The sequence below is a fragment of the Budorcas taxicolor genome, chromosome 5 (genome assembly GCF_023091745.1).
Source record: "Budorcas taxicolor isolate Tak-1 chromosome 5, Takin1.1, whole genome shotgun sequence".
NCBI lineage: Eukaryota > Metazoa > Chordata > Mammalia > Artiodactyla > Bovidae > Budorcas > Budorcas taxicolor.
In genome coordinates this window covers 81,685,029-81,706,940 of record NC_068914.1, presented here as the reverse complement: position 1 = coordinate 81,706,940, position 21,912 = coordinate 81,685,029, and the positions used below count along the sequence as shown (strand labels likewise).

General features: G+C 35.1%; 1 protein-coding gene across 1 annotated transcript in view; it reads right to left on the bottom strand.

Moving 5' to 3' along the window:
• ADAMTS20 (ADAM metallopeptidase with thrombospondin type 1 motif 20) overlaps positions 1 to 21,912 on the bottom strand; it is a 200,556-nt gene that overhangs the window by 72,740 nt on the left and 105,904 nt on the right. The window contains exons 23-28 of the mRNA XM_052640352.1: positions 19,831 to 19,950; positions 19,137 to 19,244; positions 18,248 to 18,412; positions 17,862 to 18,152; positions 16,917 to 17,078; positions 15,222 to 15,398 (exon numbers count right to left, since the gene is read on the bottom strand). Coding sequence (XP_052496312.1) covers positions 15,222 to 15,398; positions 16,917 to 17,078; positions 17,862 to 18,152; positions 18,248 to 18,412; positions 19,137 to 19,244; positions 19,831 to 19,950 — 1,023 coding nt within the window. The remainder of the gene's footprint in view (positions 1 to 15,221; positions 15,399 to 16,916; positions 17,079 to 17,861; positions 18,153 to 18,247; positions 18,413 to 19,136; positions 19,245 to 19,830; positions 19,951 to 21,912) is intronic.

Below are 21,912 nucleotides of genomic sequence, written 5' to 3'. Positions count from 1 at the left end.
TGTAGTAGGATATGAAAGAGGAAATTGCAAGTCTTTCCCAATTTTAAAGATATAATACCAAACAATGTAAGAAAACAGTATTTTTTAAAATATTTCAAATATCGCAGTAATCTAACTCTTTAGATATATATATTTAGGGGTTTATTTTTTAAATTGTATTATTTACTAAAATGAGAAAATGAAAATTTCTGCACATGTGAATCATAGGACATCCTTTGGTTAGAGAATATGCCATCCTTTAATTCTTAAGAACTTCAAATCAATTTTATATTTTGATATTGCCTCATTTACGATGACATAGGTATTGAATGAAATCCTGAAGTTATTCCCAGACTTTTAAATTTTAATTTCTGATAAAATAGTTTTTAAAAATAATCTGCTTTTTATTACGACAGATGTAAACGAAAAACATTCCAACTTTAATAACTTTTTAATAACTCCTCTAGAAATTTCCTAAGCACTCTACATGGAAACATTTTCCCAACAGATAAGGAAGTGAGTTTTACTTAAAAGTTTTCTCCATATTTTGACTTTAAAAGTAACTATAAAGAAATCCTCATAGTTTGATAGTGACACAGTCATAAAAAACTTGAAAGTCAAAGTGAAAGTCACTCAGTCGTGTCTGACTCTTTGCGACCCCATGGACTATACAGTCCATGGAATTCTCCAGGCCAGAATACTGGAGTGGGTAGCCTTTCCCTTCTCCAGGGGAATCTTCCCAATCCAGGGATTGAACCCAGGTCTTCCACATTGCAGGCAGTTCCTTAAATCGAAGAAAATATTTAATTTCATAAAATACAAAAAAAAATCTCCAGCGCTCTTCTCAGTATAAACCATAATCTTAAATGGCCTACTTAATATATCTAAATAAATACCATATCCTTCTTAGCACAACAGAAATTTAGATATTAGGATTATTTTCATGTTTAAATTATGCATCAACAAAAATAACTAGATTTTCTATCAAAGTATGCACACATGTTAAAGGTGCTGAAATAAACATAAATGAGAATTCTAAACTTAATAAGGTCAGAAACCATATCTATAAATGTTTACTGAATAAATGGTATATAGAAGAAATATATGAGCAAATACACACAAAGATTATTTAAATATGCAGTTTATGTCACCTGAATGATGTAGAGTTGGATGAACTTTAGTTCTATAAAAATTATACAGAAAGGAAAGCTTCATCTAATTTAGATCTCTTTCCTCAAGATTTTTGATGTTGTTGTTCTGATTCTATGGGGTACCCTGTGGGTCAGCAGAGACGAGAAGAATGCAGTCTTCCGGTTGCATCTAAAATTAAGATCTTGCACCAAAATGCTGACTTGGAAACAGGAGCCCATATGAACTCCTACTGTTCTTCTGAGCTTGGACACTGATGTGGGAGGAGCCAAGCCTGGTTATCTTCCCTATTCCAAGATGTGAAAATGCTCCAAAGGCCTAAGAATAAACAGTAAAAACGTTTCCCTCAGCAAACTCAGCAAACTTCGGTGGTAGAACATGGAAACATTTTTTTACTAGTGTGGCAGTAAAAATTTCCTTTTATTCTTTCATTTTCCTGTAGACTATATTCTCAAAGAGCACACATAGCCATTGATACAGTATAATTGGCACATTTTAATTCTCACACTATATTTAATGATATCCCAAACATAGTGAATAGTCTTTAATCACAGAAAATGCTTTTTGGTTCTACCTGTCAGTTTGTTTATGATAGGTAAAATCTACCATAAGAAAGACACTTCTGTGAATGTTTATATTGTTCTTCTTTAGTTGCTAAGTTGTATTGAACTCTTTTGAGACCCTTAGGACTGTGGCCCACCTGGCTCCTCTGTCCATGGGATTTTCTAAGCAAGGATACCAGAGTGGATTGCCATTTCCATCTCCAGGGGAATCTTCTCAACCTTGTGTCTCCTAGATTGCTGGTGGATGGTCACCACTGAGCCACCAGGGAGGGCCGAATATGTTTATACCCTGAAAAAAATTACAGCCTATAAACAAAAATGGTTCTACTGCACATGAGCCTTTTTCTGGCAATTTTAATAACTGGACCAAATTTATGTTCCCCAGAAATCTGATTACCTGTCACAGTATTTTCAATTATGTTTTTATTTAGATTTTGGAACTAGGTTCAAAACTGACCTGGAAAAGGTCAGTTTTCATTCCAATCCCTAAGAAAGGCAATGCCAAAGAAAGCTCAAAATGCTTCACAATTGCACTCATCTCACACGCTAGCAAAGTGATGCTCAAAATTCTCCAAGCCTGTAAAGTAATTAACCTCCAATTAAAATAAATAAATTTTAAAAAAAAATTCTCCAAGCCAGGCTTCAACAGTATGTGAACCGTGAACTTCCAGATGTTCAAGCTTGTTTTAGAAAAGGCAAAGGAACCAGAGATCAAATTGCCAATATCCGCTGGATTATCAAAAAAGCAAAAGAGTTCCGGAAAAACATCTCTTTCTGCTTTACTGACTATGCTAAAGTCTTTGACTGTGTGGATCACAATAAACTGTGGAAAATTCTGAAAGAGATGGGAATACCAGACCACCTGACCTGTCTCTTGAGAAACCTGTATGCAGGTCAGGAAGCAACAGTTAGAACTGGACATGGAACAATGGACTGTTTCCAAATTGGGAAAGGAGTACGTCAAGGAGTACTAAAATTGGGAAAGGAGTACTCAAATTGGGAAAGGAGTACGTCAATACTCTGCATATTTAACTTATAAGCAGAGTACATCATGAGAAACGCTGGGCTGGATGAAGCACAAGCCGGAATCAAGATTGCCGGGAGAAATATCAATAATGCCAGATATGCAGATGACATTATTATGACAGAAAGCGAAGAGGAACTCGAGAGCCTCTTGATGAAAGTGAAAGAGGACAGTGAAAAAGTTGGCTTAAAGCGAAACATTCAGAAAATGAAGATCATGGCATCTGGTCCCATCACTTCATGGTAAATAGGGAAACAATGGAAACGCTAACAGACTTTATTTTCTTGGGCTCCAAAATCACTGCAGATGGGGATTGCAGCCATGAAATTAAGATGCTTACTTCTTGGAAGGAAAGTTATGACCAACCGAGACAGCATATTAAAAAGCAGAGACATTACTTTGCCAACAAAGGTCTGACTAGTCAAGGCTATGGCTTTTCCAGTAGTCATGTATGTATGTGAGAGTTGGACTATAAAGAGAGCTGAGCACCGAAGAATGGATGCTTTTGAAATGTGGTGTGGAGAAGACTCCTTAGAGTCCCTTGGACTGCAAGGAGATCCAACCAGTCCATCCTAAAGGAAATCAGTCCTGAATATTCATTGGAAGGACTGATGTTGAAGCTGGAACTCCAATACTTTGGCCACCTGATGGAAGAACTGACTCCTTTGAAAATCCCCTGATGCTGGGAAAGATTGAAGGCAGGAGAAGGGGATAACAGAGGAAGAAGTGGTTGGGTGGCATCAAAGTCAATGGGTATGAGTTTGAGTAAACTCCGGGAGTTTGTGTTGGACAGGGAGGCCTGGCATGCTGCAGTCTGTGGGATCCCATAGAGTCCAACACAACTGAGCAAATGTACTGAACTGAACTGGAACTAGGTTAAAGTTATATTTTCTGCTATTGATAAATCACACATTAAAGCAAACATTTGTCTCAAATTTATGATAGTCATAATTAAATGTATAATTTGTGTTGTTTTAGTCTTTTCTTCAGAGAAGGCAATGGCACCCCACTCCAGTACTCTTGCCTGGAAAATCCCATGGAGGAGCCTGGTGGGCTGCAGTCCATGGGGTTGATAAGAGTCAAACACGATTGAGTGACTTCATCTTCACTTTTCACTTTCATGCATTGGAGAAGGGAATGACAACCCACTCCAGTGTTCCTGTCTGGAGAATCCCAGGAATGGGGGAGCATGGTGGGCTGCCGTGTATGGGGTTGCACAGAGTAGGACACGACTGAAGTGACTCAGCAACAGCAGTCTTATCTTAACCAGTAATATGTACTTGACCTGTAATATGTACTACCTTCTATCTCTTGATACATTTGTATTTTTACCCTCCACATCTAGTGCTGCGTAACTATCACTTACACATTCTAACTGCTATATAAATATCCAGTACTTCTTAGTAGATCAGTGATAATACAAATCAAAATAATGGAATCTTTAAGTAATGAGCTCTATGTCAACCACTTTACCTATTGTTCCTTTTAATACTAAAAAATGTCCTCTTTAGATAGGAACTATTTTATACTCTAAGAAACAAAATCTTAGAAATGTTAAGTAACTTTCCAAAGGTGACTCCGCTAAACAATAGCCATTTTAACCAAAACCTACACATGCTACCACAATTCTTAGTCTCAAGATGTAGGAAAGACTTAATATTTAAAGATTCAGGAGGCTTAAGAATAATAGTATTGCTTCAAAGCTTTTTTGGTAAATGAAAAATTACATTTCTCTTGGTGAAGTAAAGATTGTATTCTCTTACATGAAACTAATGTAACTAATGTAAGGAGCAGCGGCTGTGCTTTGCTGGAGCAGCCGTGAAGAGATACCCCACGCCGAAGGTAAGAGAAACCCAAGTAAGATGGTAGGTGCTGCAAGAGGGCATCAGAGGACAGACACACTGAAACCATACTCACAGAAAACTACTCAATCTAATCACACTAGGACCAAGGCCTTGTCGAACTCAATGAAACTAAGCCATGCCTGTGGGGCAACCCAAGACAGGCGGGTCATAGTGGAAAGGTCTGACAGAATGTTGTCCACTGGAGAAGGGAATGGCAAACCACTTCAGTATTCTTGCCTTGAGAACCCCATGAACAGTATGAAAAGGCAAAATGATAGGATACTGAAAGAGGAACTCCCCAGGTCAGTAGGTGTCTAACACACTACTGGAGATCAGTGGAGAAATAACTCCAGAAAGAATGAGGGGATAGAGCCAAAGCAAAAACAATACCCAGCTGTGGATGTGACTGGTGATAGAAGCAGGGTCCAATGCTGTAAAGAGCAATATTGCATAGGAACTTGGAATGTCAGGTCCATGAATCAAGGCAAATTGGAAGTGGTCAAAGAAGAGACAGCAAGAGTGAATGTTGACATTCTAGGAATCAGAGAACTAAAATGGACTGGAATGGGTGAATTTAACTGAGATGACCATTATATCTACTACTGTGGGCACGAATCCCTCAGAAGAAATGGAGTAGCCATCATGGTCAACAAAAGAGTCCGAAATGCACTACTTGGATGCAATCTCAAAAATGACAGAATGATCTCTGTTCGTTTCCAAGGCAAATCATTCAATATCACGGTAATCCAAGTCTATGCCCCAACCAGTAATGCTGAAGAAGCTGAAGTTGAACGGTTCTATGAAGATCTACAAGATCTTTTAGAACTAACACCCAAAAAAGATGTCCTTTTCATTATAGGGGACTGGAATGCAAAAGTAGGAAGTCAAGGAACACCAGGAGTAACAGGCAAATTTGGCCTTGGAATGTGGAATGAAGCAGGGCAAAGGCTAATAGAGTTTTGCCAAGAAAATGCACTGGTCATAGCAAACACCTTCTTCCAACTACACAAGAGAAGACTCTACACATGGACATCACCAGTTGGTCAACACTGAAATCAGACTGATTATATTCTTTGCAGCCAAAGATGGAGAAGCTCTATACAGTCAAAAAAATAAGACCAGGAGCTGACTGTGGCTCAGATCATGAACTCCTTATAACCAAATTCAGACTCAAATTGAAGAAAGTAGGGAAAACCGCTAGACCATTCAGGTATGACCTAAATCGAATCCCTTATGATTCTACAGTGGAAGTGAGAAATAGATTTAAGGGCCTAGATCTGATAGATAGAGTGTCTGATGAACTATGGAATGAGGTTCATGACATTGTACAGGAGACAGGGATCAAGACCATCCTCAAGGAAAAGATGCAAATAAGCAAAATAGCTGTCTGGGGAGGCCTTACAAATAGCTGTGAAAAGAAGAGAAGTGAAAAGCAAAGGAGAAAAGGAAAGATATCAGCATCTGAATGCAGAGTTCCAAAGAATAGCAAGAAGAGATAAAAAAGCCTTCTTCAGCAATCAATGCAAAGAAATAGAGGAAAACAACAGAATGGGAAAAACTAGAGATCTCTTCAAGAAAATTAGAGATACCAAGGGAGCATTTCATGTAAAGATGGGCTCGATAAAGGACAGAAATGGTCTGGACCTAACAGAAGCAGAAGATATTAAGAAGAGGTGGCAAGAATACACAGAAGAACTGTACAAAAAAGATCTTCATGACCCAGATAATCACGATGGTGTGATCACTCATCTAGAGCCAGACATCCTGGAATGTGAAGTCAAGTGGGCCTTAGGAAGCATCACTGCGATAAAGCTAGTGGAGTGGATGGCATTCCAGTGGAGCTCTTTCAAATCCTGAAAGATGATGCTGTGAAAGTGCTACACTCAATATGCCAGCAAATTTGGAAAACCCAGCAGTGGCCACAGGACTGGAAAAGGTCAGTTTTCATTCCAATCCCTAAGAAAGGCAATGCCAAAGAATGCTCAAACTACTGCACAATTGCACTCATCTCACACGCTAGTAGAGTAATTCTGCAAGCCAGGCTTCAGCAATACATGAACCGTGAACTTCCTGATGTTCAAGTTGGTTTTAGAAAAGGCAGAGGAACCAGAGATCAAATTGCCAACATCCGCTGGATTATCGAAAAAGCAAGAGAGCTCCAGAAAAACATCTATTTCTGCTTTATTGACTATGCCAAAGCCTTTAACTGTGTGGATCACAATAAACTGTGGAAAATTCTGAAAGAGATGGGAATACCAGACCACCTGACCTGCCTCTTGAGAAACCTGTATGCAGGTCAGGAAGCAACAGTTAGAACTGAACATGGAACAACAGACTGGTTCTGAATAGGAAAAGGAGTAAGTCAAGGCTGTCTATTGTCACCCTGCTTATTTAACTTATATGCAGAGTACATCATGAGAAATGCTGGACTGGAAGAAACACAAGCTGGAATCAAGATTGCCGGGAGAAATATCAATAACCTCAGATATGCATATGACACCACCCTTATGGCAGAAAGTGAAGAGAAACTAAAAAGCCTCTTGATGAAAGTGAAAGATGAGAGTGAAAAAGTTGGCCTAAAGCTCAACATTCAGAAAACGAAGATCATGGCATCCAGTCCCATCACTTCATGGGAAATAGATGGGATGGGGAAACAGTGGAAACAGTGTTAGACTTTATTTTGGGGGGCTCTAAAATCACTGCAGATGGTGATTGCAGCCATGAAATTAAAAGACGCTTACTCCTTGGAAGAAAAGTTATGACCAAAGTATACAGCATATTCAAAAGCAGAGACATTACTTTGCCGACTAAGGTCCATCTAGTCAAGGCTATGGTTTTTCCAGTAGCCATGTATGGATGTGAGTGTTGGACTGTGAAGAAGGCTGAGCACCGAAGAATTGATGCGTTTGAAATGTGGTGTTGGAGAAGACTCTTGAGAGTCCCTTGGACTGCAAGGAGATCCAACAAGTCCATTTTGATGGAGATCAGCCCTGGGATTTCTTTGGAAGGAATGATGCTAAAGCTGAAACTCCAGTACTTTGGCCACCTCATGTGAAGAGTTGACTCATTGGAAAAGACTTTGATGCTGGGAGGGATTGACGGCAGGAGAAGAAGGGGACAACCGAGGATGAGATGGCTGGATGGCATCACGACTCGACGGCCGTGAGTCTGAGTGAACTCCGGGAGTTGGTGATGGACAGGGAGGCCTGGCATGCTGCGATTCATGGGGTCGCAAAGAGTCGGACACGACTGAGTGACTGAACTGAACTGAACCGAACCAAAAACTTTGTAATACTTCATTGAACTATCACAAATATATGAAAATAATATGATATATATATATATATATATATATATATCATATGATACCAGTTTTAGGACATGATAGGACATGATAGAATAATTTCCTACTAGATTTAGGTACACTGGTGAGTTTAAGTAGAATCTTAGGGGTGGGGAAGTACAACCAGGAAGCAGATGATAGTGTCTATGGAAACAAATTACATAATTCCAGTCTTTACTGTGTAGCATATGAGATTTTAGAGATGTTACTGAACCTTTAAGTTTTAAGTGTATCTCAGATACAAGGTGATTCAATGGAGTACCCAAAACATTTTTAATAATTTCTGTTCACCTTTGTTTTTACCAAAGAAAATAAGCTTCACTATATGGAGTTATATGTCAGGCTGATATGTCAAGCATATAATACATCAGGTACCCTGGCAGGGAGATCATCAGTTGCAACTCACCTTCAGTGTACTCACATGTCACACACACCCATTGAGAAAGATGAACGATTATGGTTACACATTTATACATTCGTAACACTCTAATGAGATGAGTGTCATACACACTGCTGCTGCTCTTTTTTCTGCTTTCGGCCCAGTGTGCTAAATCACTTCAGTCATGCCAACTCTATGGACTGTAGCCATAGTGTATGTGACTATGTGTAGCCATGTGTAGTCTCTGTGTCTCTGTGGACTGCGCCTGTCAGGCTTTTCTGTCCATGGGATTCTCCAGGCAAGAATGCTGGAGTGGGTTGCCATGCCCTTCTCCAGAGTTTTACATACTGTATTCAAAGTACCAAATGGCCTCATGAAGATGAAGTAATTACTAACTCTATTACAAAAAGAGGCTTGTTCAAAATTTGCTGAATTTTTTCTATGATAATGATAAAAATGTGATACCTAGCACTTAAAAAAAATAGATTCATAATCTCTCTTTAAGGCAAAGGAGACATTTAGCACTGGATGAGAAAACACTGCTTTGGTGGACTACCCTGGTGGTCTGGTGGTTAAGACTCTGAACTCCCAATGCAGAGGATCTGGGTTCAATCCTTGGTCAGGGAACTAGCGCCCACATGCCTCAACTAAGAGTTTGCATGCCACAACTAAGGCCTGGTGCATCAAAAACAATAGTAATAATAACTGCTTCTTTCAAATCCTTCTTTGAAATGCTTGGAAGTATTTCTAGTGTTATGGGATTTGTTACCATAAGTATACCAACTATAAAAACTCTCCATTGTATTTAAAACTTTGGAGCAAAATTTTCTAATATCTTTAAATTGTTTCCAAATCTTTCAAAGTTTCACTGAGTTTTAACACTATTTGTCAAAATACAAAGATATAACTCCTTTTAGTATAATACTTTTCAAGAAGTGAATGACAGAATGGAAAATGGAAATCTGTCAAATTTCAATAAATTTTTTCAATAATTAGAATATTGGATTTAAATTGAATTACTACTTTATAACGGGAACATTCAGTGGTAATGCTACATGGAGATATGCACTTTTGCAAAGTAATTTTTTCAGCTATGGAAGCTATTGAAATCACATAGTAGAAAAAACCAGACTTTTGAACCACTCTGTGCTGAACAAAGATTTCAAATTAATGAAAATAATGAAATATTCTACCACTTTTTAAAAATGAGATGACTATAACAATAGCTCACTATTGAAAAAACAGAGAAAAATTTTGTTATCCATAAAATTAAAAACATATTAAATATTCATCTTATCCTCTTAAATTCTTATTTGTGTCTTCTATAAATTACATTTATATGTTAGTTTATGCTTATAATGTATAGATTATATAATACTATATAAGGGTATATGATCAAACTATTTTACTGAGAAATATGCATATAATTAAAAAATTAGAAATTAATTGTGTTAATGTTTGACTTTGTTGTTAATTATATAGGCACTAAATCTTATTCTCAAACTACCAAATGTTGATACAAAATTATAACAAAAAATCAGAGTATCTAATAAATATGCTAATATTAATAATGTCTATATATCTTATATATAGTTTTACATAGCACATAGATATTGTAGAATACTGAGACTACATTCTTCTAAAACATTTAAAAATCTGTTTCCAGAGATTCTTAAATATTCTGAAGCACTATGCCTGGAAAAATAGAATTACGACAGAAACATGATTGTCTATTTTTTAATATTAAGAAAAATACATATATCACCAGTTAATGATATTCTTTAGTTACCTACAAACTATAGTTAACTATAAACTATATAAACTTTTAGTTAACTATAAATGTAATGATAAAGTTAACTTTTTAGTTATTTCAAATTACATTCTAACTTCACTCAGTCAAACACACATGCAAATGTCTTTTTCACATTCTCATCATTAGACTGTCTCCTTCAGTTTTGCCTAGATTGCACATGTCAAACTTGCAAGGCCCATTTGTGCCTCTAAAACTGTTTTCAAAGCATCACAGCTAGGGTAAACTATAAATCAGTCCACATCCTCCCTTTTGGTGATTCATGAAATCTATGCATACACAAAAAAAGAAAAAGATGCTGCAATTACACAAAAACTAAAGTATTCTTCTAGCACAGAGACTTCAACAGCGCTCATCTCTTGCCAGGTTGTAATCGAATATACCATACTAGTTTAGGCTTTCTCGAAGGAATTGTTGGAATAATAATTAAGTTGTCAAGTACAGTCCTCATTACAAATTCTTGAATAATTATGGTCTATTAAGCCCCTAATATTATGAGTCTTCACTATTATAAATCACAAGGTTGTTACTGAAAAGAGATAGGAATCCCATTCTGCTTCTGATAATCTGTTTATTTAGTACTTTCACCACCAAACTGCAAATTCCTTATACACAGAGATTGTGCCCGATTTACTTCTAGTGACTAACACAATGCCTATAACATGTAGGGAATGCTTAGAATTTGGGGGAGTCACTGAATGTACCATAGAAAGGTATGGCAATAAAACAAATAGAAACATTATTTCAGTAGATTTTCATGATAAATTGGTAATGAAGTAGATTTCTAGCCCTTTGCTATACTTAAGTGTGTCTTTCCCAAATTTAAGAAAATAACCAATTACTATAGTTTTACTGAACATTCCACTTTACAAAGAATTGACAGCTTCTTGAAACCATCTCCCCACACATTACCTTGTTCCCCTGGCTGCTGCTGGACTTAGGAGCAACAGACGCAGTAACAAGTTTCTTTCCAAGTGCATTCCACCTTGAGTGGGAGCCCAGCCCCTCTGCTCAGACCCTCAGTGGTCTTTTGTTACACAAAACTGTTAAATTGACAAACTGCAAATTTACTAGGTGTGTGCAGCTACCCCATGCTCATTTCTGAAAGTGTTTTTATTTGTCACATTCCATTGTATCTTAATAGGAATTTAGTCATACACACACACACACACACATGTATACATATATATGTTTTAACACAATGCTACAGGAGGGTACTATTTTATTAAAAAAATGCTTTGGGAAAAGCACTAGGATCAAGAGGGTTCAAGTACCAAGCTTTCATCTTTTTAAAAAATATTTTCTCAATTTTAGAAGAAAAAACAATCTTAAATGAAAAAATTATTCTCTTTACTTCTGCTGGATCATCATTAACTCCAGAAAACAATGGAATGCACATTATTGTCTTACTAAATATGAACTGATTTTATGTACAGAATGAAAACATCCTAGGAAAATAAATCACTTAAATGAGGCCTATGGGGAAATATAGAGAAATTAATATAAATTTATTTAAAGAGCATTTGCTAAAATAGTCTATGTTACATGTAGTGCCCCTCACTTTATCAAAGAAAAATAAAAATTTTACTCACCTTTTAAAGACTATCCTGGGCATGAGTACATCTATTAATTTACTAAGTAAGTTTGTTTACATCATAAATTTTTATTCAATATTTATAATATATGAATATTAAAATTCCTAGTATTTAAAAATTTATAGCTAAACAATAAATCTCATTTTTAAAAACCAATGTTAGTTTCTAATAGGATTATATAAAAATAACAGTAGCTTATATACATACTCAGTAAAATTATGAAAACATATACTATTCAATAATTAAATGTTTAATAAGAAAAATTAACAATTTGTTATTTAAAAAACCCTCCAAAGAAAAGAGGCATTCTTTACAATACAGAATCGGTTCAGTGACTTATAACATTTTAGATACTGGTTCAAGGAATAAAAATACAACATACATGTGAATTAAGAAAAGCAAAAGACCAACAACACATCATTAATAAGCAAGGGTTAAAATACAATCATTTCACATTGACTAGTCACAAAAATGCAGTCATTAACAGATATGTTAAGATTATTTTCTTTCTTTAATCATGCTTATAGATTATTACAACACAGTTTCCAACATGGAGAAAATTTAAATGTATATTTACAACTTCATTCCTAGCTACATTTTAATTATTTAGCAATTGGTATTTTAATTTTACTTTAAAATGAAAAGTGTTTAAGATTTCATGTCATTTATATATGTATACTTATATACATATACACACATTTTCTTACTTTTCTAACTTAGTAAATAGGATCTTCTGAAATTAAAGTTATGCATTAAAGAATATTAACCTGACATGTTAATAAGAGGTATTCTGAAATCTGGCTAATACGTAGCAACACTGAAAGAGGTAAATTAAAAGGTTATAACTGGTTTTAACAATAAAACTTCAGATCAATTAAACCCTTTTAATATAAAAGGCTAATTTAAGGATTAAAATTCTTCATATAATAAGAAATCCAGAAACTTTAATGATATATATTTACTTTATTAAAAGTTAATAAATAAAATTATTGTAATTTTAAAATTATCTTCAATTTATCAAAAAATTTACAGTTCTTTAATAGTGCAAAGACTGAATTAATCAATGAACTCCTTTGTGGGACAGACATGCAATAAACAATGAAGAATTATATACCTCTGTTTTACTATTTTGTAATTTGAAATTATTGTTTTCTTGGTCACTTGTTTTTGTGAGGTTGACAAAGTTATCTCTGCAAAAGGTCTTTAGTGAACATTCGGGTTTTTTACTTATGACATACCAAAAAATATCATGATACAAATTATTGGATATAGCATTTGATGCAATCGAACACAATCAAAATTTTGTGAGGTTGTACACTTTAAACTTATACAGTATGACTACATATCTCAATAAAGCTGGAGCAAAATTATGTAAATACTATAGTGAATATGTAGAAAAGATTGATAAACCTTAAAATATTTGAAAATATTAAACAAAGGATCAAAAAATCTAAAACTGACTTCAAATGAATATTTGCAATTCCAATATGCTATAAATTTAGGTATGTCAAATTTTTAAAGTTTCATGATGTTTATTAAATAGAACAGGAATCAACAAACTTTCCCCAGAAAGACCAAATAGTAAGTATCTCAGGCTTTGAGGGTCAGTCTCTATTGTAAAAGAAAGTCTCTATTTTAGAGTCAAAGAAAGTCTCTATTGAGTCTAAGAAAGTCTCAAAAGCAGCCATAGATAATACATAAAAAATGTGCATGCTTGTGTTCCAATAAAAGTTGTCAGTCTCTATTGTAAAAGAAAGTCTCTATTGAGTCAAAGAAAGTCTCTATTGAGTCTAAGAAAGTCTCAAAAGCAGCCATAGATAATACATAAAAAATGTGCATGCTTGTGTTCCAATAAAAGTTGTTTATAAAAATAGACAATGGGCCAGGTTTGATAATTTGCTGATCCCTGATATAGAAGATCTAATTCAAATCACTTAATTTTAGGAACTTCAATATATAGCACAAAGCAGAAGCCATGAGTAAATGTTGAATGCTTTGTGAATGAATAAATTCATGAATGAATAGGGAAAATAAAACCTTTATGTCTGCTGTCCCAATTGAGGCAAATTCCAAGAAGGCAATCTATGGATTCAGTCTTATTAATGACTAGGCTTATAATTAAACCAGTAAAACAAAAGAAAATGTAACAGATATAGTACAGAGAAAGTGAATTTCCAACCAAAAACAACTAATAACAAAAAAAAAATCTATAGTGACTTCTTACAGGACGTCAAATCTCTCCAATTAGATTGTAAACTCCATAGGGTAACAAATATGCCTTTATATTATCATGACAGTATAGTCCCTAGGATATAGCAGATGGTCAGTGAACGTTTTAAGTACATATGTGAATGCTTTCCATAGCAAAATGCTTTTGTTAGTTACCCAAAAGTTATGGCTCTCTAATTCTAATGCAGCAATTTAAGATCTTCCCATAAAGTTAAAATGCTCTGCTGTTTTGTATCAGTCATAGTGACTAAAAAGATGAATTTAGTCTGAATTAGAACTTGACCTATTCTTCAAATAGCATGAATTGAAACAGGTTTACATTTCACTGTAAAACTTTGACCTGGGTGAAGCAAAACAAGTGCATACATCAGGTTCAGGTATAAAATCAGAGTTAATTATTTTCCAAATTAAGAACTGTTTAACTTTATAATCTTAATTATAAATAGATTATAGACTCCAATCATTTTAATCCCGGAAAGAAGTGTACTTGGTTGTTTGTATTTAAAATATCAAAATTGATCATAATGCTAGTTTCAATGTATCCATATATTAATTATTCTTCAAAGCCTGGGTAGTTGAAAAATACTAGAAGAAATTAATCATTCATGGCTATTTATGAATTTTTGTCTATGGCTTCAAAAAATAAAAAATTAAAACAGCCCAAAACACAGTAACTCCACACAGTGGAAGATATGAACATTCATATAAATTACTATATAAATCATACTTTTTCATGATGTATGTAACAAATTGTAAACAATTAATTTACTTTGTGTAAGTAAATTTCTCTTTTTTAATACAATATTTTCACATTTCCAAACAAACTATTAAAGTTTAACAATGATAAAAATGTTATTTGATCAGTTACTGGACATTGACAGACAAAAGCCACAAATAGTTACACACTCAAACAAGACACAGCCTTAACTTGCCATTGTTACAAGCACAATGTTAACATTATGTACAAATGTAAATAGCAAAACATTTTCAATTAATTTGTGGCAAGCCAAAAGGGTACTGGAGAAAAACACTTCCATTAGATTAGTGCTATGGTTCAAAATTCACTTATAAAAATTAAATACATGTAAAACTATTTTTTATATATGTATATATTACAGTACTTGAATGAATTTTTCTCTTTCAAACTGTCAAATTTAATGACATAAGCCAAGAGGGCCAATGGTCTGCTTTAAAAAAAATATTGGAAGATAAAATGTGTGCATCACAATTTATAAAGAGAGAAAATTAAAGAAAAAGGGACAGAATAAAACAAAACAGAAGGATAAAAGTAAGAGTACTATCGTACCGATTTCCATGGTCCCCGATGCCATGATACGTCATCAGGGCAAGCATGTATATGACACTGTACCACACTAGGCGGCTTGTTCAACATTTCACAGTTTTGCTCTTGTGACAGCTGGCCATCGGGAAACTGGCATATTACAAATCTTGATTTTATTCCTCCTCCACACGTTTGCGTACACTAAAAATAAGAAGGAAGATAAAAACTATGTGGCTTCAAAGAGAATATTACGTTGGTTTATTCAGTGGAGTACATAATCAGAACTGCTAAAGCTTAAAGCTTATCCTTTCTTCATAACTCTCAACATTTCTTCAAAAATAAATCAAAGTTTCAGTTCCATCCTTTTTTTAAAAGACAAAATTTTGAAAATTAGTACTGTAATAGGTAATAACTACATAATGTATATGGTATCCTATCAAAAGATACATAGTCATGTATCCATGAAGGGAAATCTAAATTTACAAAGATAAAAAGATGTTGAGTATATCTATTACATGAGAACAGCAGGTGGCAAAGCAGCATGTATAATTAATGATTCTGAAACCCACACAGAACTAAAGTCTGGCAGGAAATTATCAAATATTAAAAGTTTGTATCTCTTCACAATTTTTCAAATTATTTGAATTTTCACAGGAATTAACTCACAACTGAAAAAGTTACTTTCATTTTGGAAAACTGTAAAAGTATATTTTAAAGACATACTTTATATTTATTAGCACCTGATCAGAAGTGTATCTTTAAACAATGATTTCCAAATTCCCTATGGAGAGAAAGGTACTTAAAATCATTAAACAGGGGACTTCCCTGGTGGTGCAGTGGATAGGAAACCTGCTACGAAGAAAGGGGACAGGGCGTTGACCCCTGGTCCAGGAAGATTCCACATACTGCAGAGCAAGTAAGCCTGTGCGTCACAACTACTGCGCTTGCGTATTGCCAACTACTGAAGCGCATGCGCCTAGAACCTGTGCTCTGCAACAAGAGAAGCCACTGCAATGAGAAGGCTGAGCATTGCAATAAAGAGGAACCCCAGTTTGCTGCAACTAAGGAAAGCCTGAGCGTAGCAACAGAGACCCAGTGCAATCAAAAATAAATTAATTAATTTTTTAAAAAAGTCATTAAACACAAATATTTGACTAATTAAATTAAGTGGCTTGTTTTATTTATCCAAAGCCAATGTAAGTCTTTCTTCTTTCTCATGCATAATATAGGTGGAATTAGTATTCATTACAACCATTTTAAAAATTATCCTCATATCCCAGTGCCTAAAAGAAGATCAGGACATGAAGAAAGTGCTAAATAATTGATAGCTATTCATTTTAGATTCATCAAATGAATGGTTCCATAATAGGATATTAACATGGCCAACATATCACTCTATTTTTCTGTCTTTATATCAATTAATTTTCTAAGAAATTAAGAAAATAATATACTAGTTTTAGAGAGATATTAGGAAGTCACCTACTGGCTAGCACATAGCATTCTGTCAAAAATTTGGAGTATATATTTCCTATCATAAATGAGTGATTTATACCATGATACAATGTTTATTAAAAGATTATAGTTTTAGTGACTCAATTTTTAAAAAATCTGTCTAGTATAGTGAAGTAAGATTATTCAACAGTACAGGTATGAAGTGCTTAACTTTTGGTCTTAGGGGATGTCATAATTTCCACAAGTTTAGGAGAGAGTAGGACTTACTTCTCCCCAGCTTCCATAGTTCCACTGTGGACAAGGTCCTGAATCACAGTGCTTTGACTCTGGTGGTTTGGACGCTGTATCACAGTAACTGGCACTTTGTCCATTTTCATCCTGGCAGACCACAACTCTACGTTGAACACCTCCAGCACAACTGCTAGAGCACTGGAAAGGATGAAACACAGGAACACACAAACTGAAGATTCCATGTCACAAAATTACATTATAAAACACTAAAATAAAAGAAAAACAGTTCTTTGACTCAACTTCAAGCTCGCCAAATTACCCCTCCCTCCATTTTGGAATCATAATTTGAATAAAGAATATCTGTCAAAAAAACCTATGGTTTCATTAAAATTTATTGATAGGAAGGTAAATCTTTAAAGTTTGCAATAAAAATTCACCCTTGTCCTAGGCATTAAGTAAAAAGGAATTCAAGTTTTCAGGTCTCACTAGGAAGGAAAAAAAAAAAAAAGATAATATTAAGTTTCCCAACTTTCACATTGTTTTTCTTTACTTGGTATCATTAATCTCATACAAAATACGAACCACAATTGTACATTTTGTACAAAGTAATCATGGTTTTACACCAGCTTACTGCACTGTTATCATATCACACAGTTAATTTCTGGGTTTGATGTTTTTCTTCATAGACATTGGTAATCTTAACACTTAAAAGGTTTCATTTTTACTATAATGGACTCTAAGATTTTTTTCAGATGGATTCCTATGTAATCATAATATCACATTAGGTTATAATTCAATTAGAACTCTATAGAGATTTGCAATCTGCATCAAAAAGTGCTTAATCTTTTTAAGATTTAAACTACTGATCTTCAGAAATAATTAGCATTAAAAGCATCTGATGTCATTATGTACATTTCTGTTAAAAGGCCGTATAACATAACAAAATTACAGAATTAGTATAACTCAATAAAGAGGGCTTACTGATCCCCATGGTCCTGTTCTCCACTGGTTTTCTCTGATTGATGGATGGACCCCCTGATTTTGATTATCTTCTGGTTTGTGAGTTAATGGAAAATTCCTGCCTGGAAAATGGCTTGGCTGCTCAGAGGAACTCGGAAAGTGGCTGTACGTGGGAGGGCAGGCTGCCAGATTACATTCTTGTTCTATCACAGGGCGGACTTCAGGGTCACAGTAATTCTCATTAACTGGCTGATGATAGTTGATGCATAAAACTTGTCGAGTCATTTTTCCATGGCCACAGGAAGCTGAACACTGATCACAAATTTAGCCAATAAACTGCATTACCTCAAAGTTCAAATATTATATTTAAATTTCTCATTTCACTTTTTTTGCAAAAAAGTACTTACAGGTGACCAATTCCCTGTTTGCCACTCTCCACAAGGGCTAAAACAGACAGCTATTTCAGCCGGTCGGGGTAAGTGGGCACAAAATGATTCATCTGCTATTCCATCATGAGCATCACGACAACTTACATAGCGGGCTTGATTTCCTCTTCCACAAGACACGGAACACTGAAAAATTGAATCATTCCAGAGCATTATACAGGACACTCCTACATCCCTTACACTTGGTGTTCAAATTTCTAAACCTCAAGATTCTTGAAAAAACTTAATTTATAAATATTATCACCTGGCATCATTTCTGAGTCAAAGACAGAGCAGTGAATATTCCAATGAGTTTAAAAAATAAACTTCACAAATCAGATGCTTGTGATAATAAAACAAAACACTCAACTTTTCAGAATAGTGATTAGCTATTTGTCAAAATTAAAGAAAAGATTATAGATAAGAGAATCTTAAGATAACATTTAAGACAACTCTGAAAGACCTAGGTAATAGAGAAGATAGGATCTCATAATTAAAATATTCAGAGAATATATGAAACTTAAAAATATATCTTTCATGCAAGACCAAAGCAAGTGTATATTCCAAATCTAATAAAAGTCTAATATCACATCTGCTTCTCCTAACAACCTATGACGTAAATATTATCATCCTCATTTGGTAGGATTAGAAAACAGACCTAGAAAACTTAAATTCTTGCCCACAGAAACAGAGCTCTTGAAAGACAGAACAGGATTTAGTCATTAAATTACCTAATTCTAAACCCTATGCTCTTCCAACACCACCTCCATCAAAATACCTGAGAATGAATGCATATATTAATTTGGCAAATCTGGAGCAACTGAAAGCCTCCATGGTAGAAATACTGTCTCTCTTACAGAAATTCACTTACTGGTGTCCAAGAACCATATCGCCATTGTGTTATCTTTCTCATGGGAACAGGTGGCAAGGAAGTGGCCCCAATTTTAGGGATAACTGGGCAAGGTGTAACAATACAATTCTGTTTGAAAGAAAAATGGACCTCATGAAACATTAATGAATTAACCACTATGATTGATACTAAATCCTATACTTCATTTCTCCTTTCAATTATGTAAGTCAAGAACAGATGCATAGTAAACTACAAATAAGCGATGTAAAGGTTTTTATTTTCCAAAAGTACAAAGTACTATCAAGGGCTAGAAGTGGATAGTATGACTCTGAAGGTTAAAGTTTGGATCATTCTGCCTGATGATTTAAAAAGAAAAGAGTAATAGTCTTTCAAAAATATCACTAAGCTGAAACCTTCTGAATGAACACAGATCACTACCTTAAGCCACACTTGAGAAGTTCATTATGTTCATAATAAGGCATCATCCTTCTATAGTTCAAAGGATGGAAACATAAGTTAAATGAGTGATCCAATATCAGATAAAGAGTAAAAACAAATCCATCAATAAAGCTGGCAAAACCAAGAACAATAAACTCTCTATTTTTAAGGCATATATGTTTAAGTGGAAAAATACATATGGAAATAATTTTAACACATCAATAATCTTCCTGTATCAAACATTTTGGTTTATAATCCATGGAGAGGTGTCGTTTACCTGCCTTTCACTTGGGCGACTAGCTCCATGGCACAGTCTGTCATCTAGCACTGTGCTAAATAGCTCGTTGACACACTTCACAGCACGCATCTGGTACCCCTGTCCACATGTGGCTGTGCACTGGAAGAATATAAGCAGATATGAAACACCATTGCTCAGATATTACATAAACTTAATTTTCTTAACATGTACACAGTTAAGAATCTATTTTCAGTAGATATTTTTATTAGTCCTTTATTCCAGATTCTAGACTTAAAATGAAGAAATTTAATCAACATATATCTTTATTCAAATTTATATAGATACTAATAAAATAAGCAATGCCAAAGAATGCTCAAACTACCACAAAATTGCACTCATCTCACACGCTAGTAAAGTAATGCTTAAAATTCTCCAAGCCAGGCTTCAGCAATACGTGAACCATGAACTTCCAAATGTTCAAGCTGGTTTTAGAAAAGGCAGAGAACCAGAGATCAATTGCCAATATCCGCTGGATCATTGAAAAAGCAAGAGAGTTCCAGAAAAACATCTATTTCTGCTTTATTGACTATGCCAAAGCCTTTGACTGTGTGGATCACAACAAACTGTGGAAAATTCTGAAAGAGATGGGACTACCAGACCACCTGACCTACCTCCTGAGAAATCTGCATGCAGGTCAGGAAGTAACAGTTAGAACTGGATAACAAACTGGTTCCAAATAGGAAAAGGAGAATGTCAAGGCTGTATATTGTCACCCTGCTTATTTATCTTATATGCAGAGTACATCATGAGAAATGCTGGGCTGGAAGAAGCACAAGCTGGAATCAAGATTGCTGGGAGAAATATCAATAACCTGAGATAAGCAGATGACACCTCCCTTATAGCAGAAAGTGAAGAACTAAAGAACCTCTTGATGAAAGTGAAAGAGGAGAGTGAAAAAGTTGGCTTAAATTCAACATTCAGAAAACTAAGATCATGGCATCTGGTCCCATCACTTCATGGCAAATAGATGGGGAAACAGTGGAAATAGTGACAGACTTTATTTTTGGGGGCTCCAAAATCACTGTAGATGGTGACTGCAGCCATGAAATTAAGATGCTTACTCTTTAGAAGGAAAGTTATAACCAACCTAGACAGCATATTCAAAAGCAGAGACACTATTTTGCCAACAAAGGTCTGTCTAGTCAAAGCTATGGCTTTTCCAGTTGTCATGTATGAATGTGAGAGTTGGACTGTGAAGAAAGCTGAGCACAGAAGAATTGATGCTTTTGAACTGTGGTGTTGGAGAAGACTCTTGAGAGTCCCTTGGACTGCAAGGCGATCCAATCAGTCCATCCTAAAGGAAATCAGTGGAAGGACTGATGCTGAAGCTGAAACTCCAATACTTTGGCCACCTGATGCGGAGAGCTGACTCATCTGAAAAGACCCTGATTCTGGGAAAGATTGAGGACAGGAGGAGAAGGGGATGACAGAGGATGAGATGGTTGGATGGTATCACCAACTCAATGGACATGAGTTTGGGTAAACTCCAGGAGGTGGTGATGGACAAGGAGGTGTGCTGCGGTCCATGCGGTCACAAAGTGTTGGATAAGACTGAGCGACTGAACTGAACTGAACTGAAAATAGTGAAATTGAAATGGCAATTATTATTGTATCTTTAAAAAGTTATCATGTAAAACTATCAATAGAAGCTTCATATTTTGGTGGCAGAGTCAATACAGTTTAGGCAAACTAAATACTTTTCAAAATTGACCTGGTATATGCATGCCACTTAATATACTAAGTCAATTTTGAAGAGATAAAGAAAGAAAAGAACAGGACAGAGTTAAATGGCAGATGAGAGCAGGTTTCCTGGCAAGTGCAGCAATCTACACAGAATACTAAACTGCCCACAACGCATCCATCAGATTATCTCCTAGCCATCTGTTTGGCAAAACTTCCCAACAAGGCCTACTCTAAATACAGTAGAGAGAATAATTTAGGCACCAAACATGAAAATGCATAGTTTACATAAAGTTGATGAAAGCATAAATTATTTATTGAAGTACAGTTGATTAACAATGCTATGTTAATTTCTGGCATATAGCAAAGTGATTCAGTTAT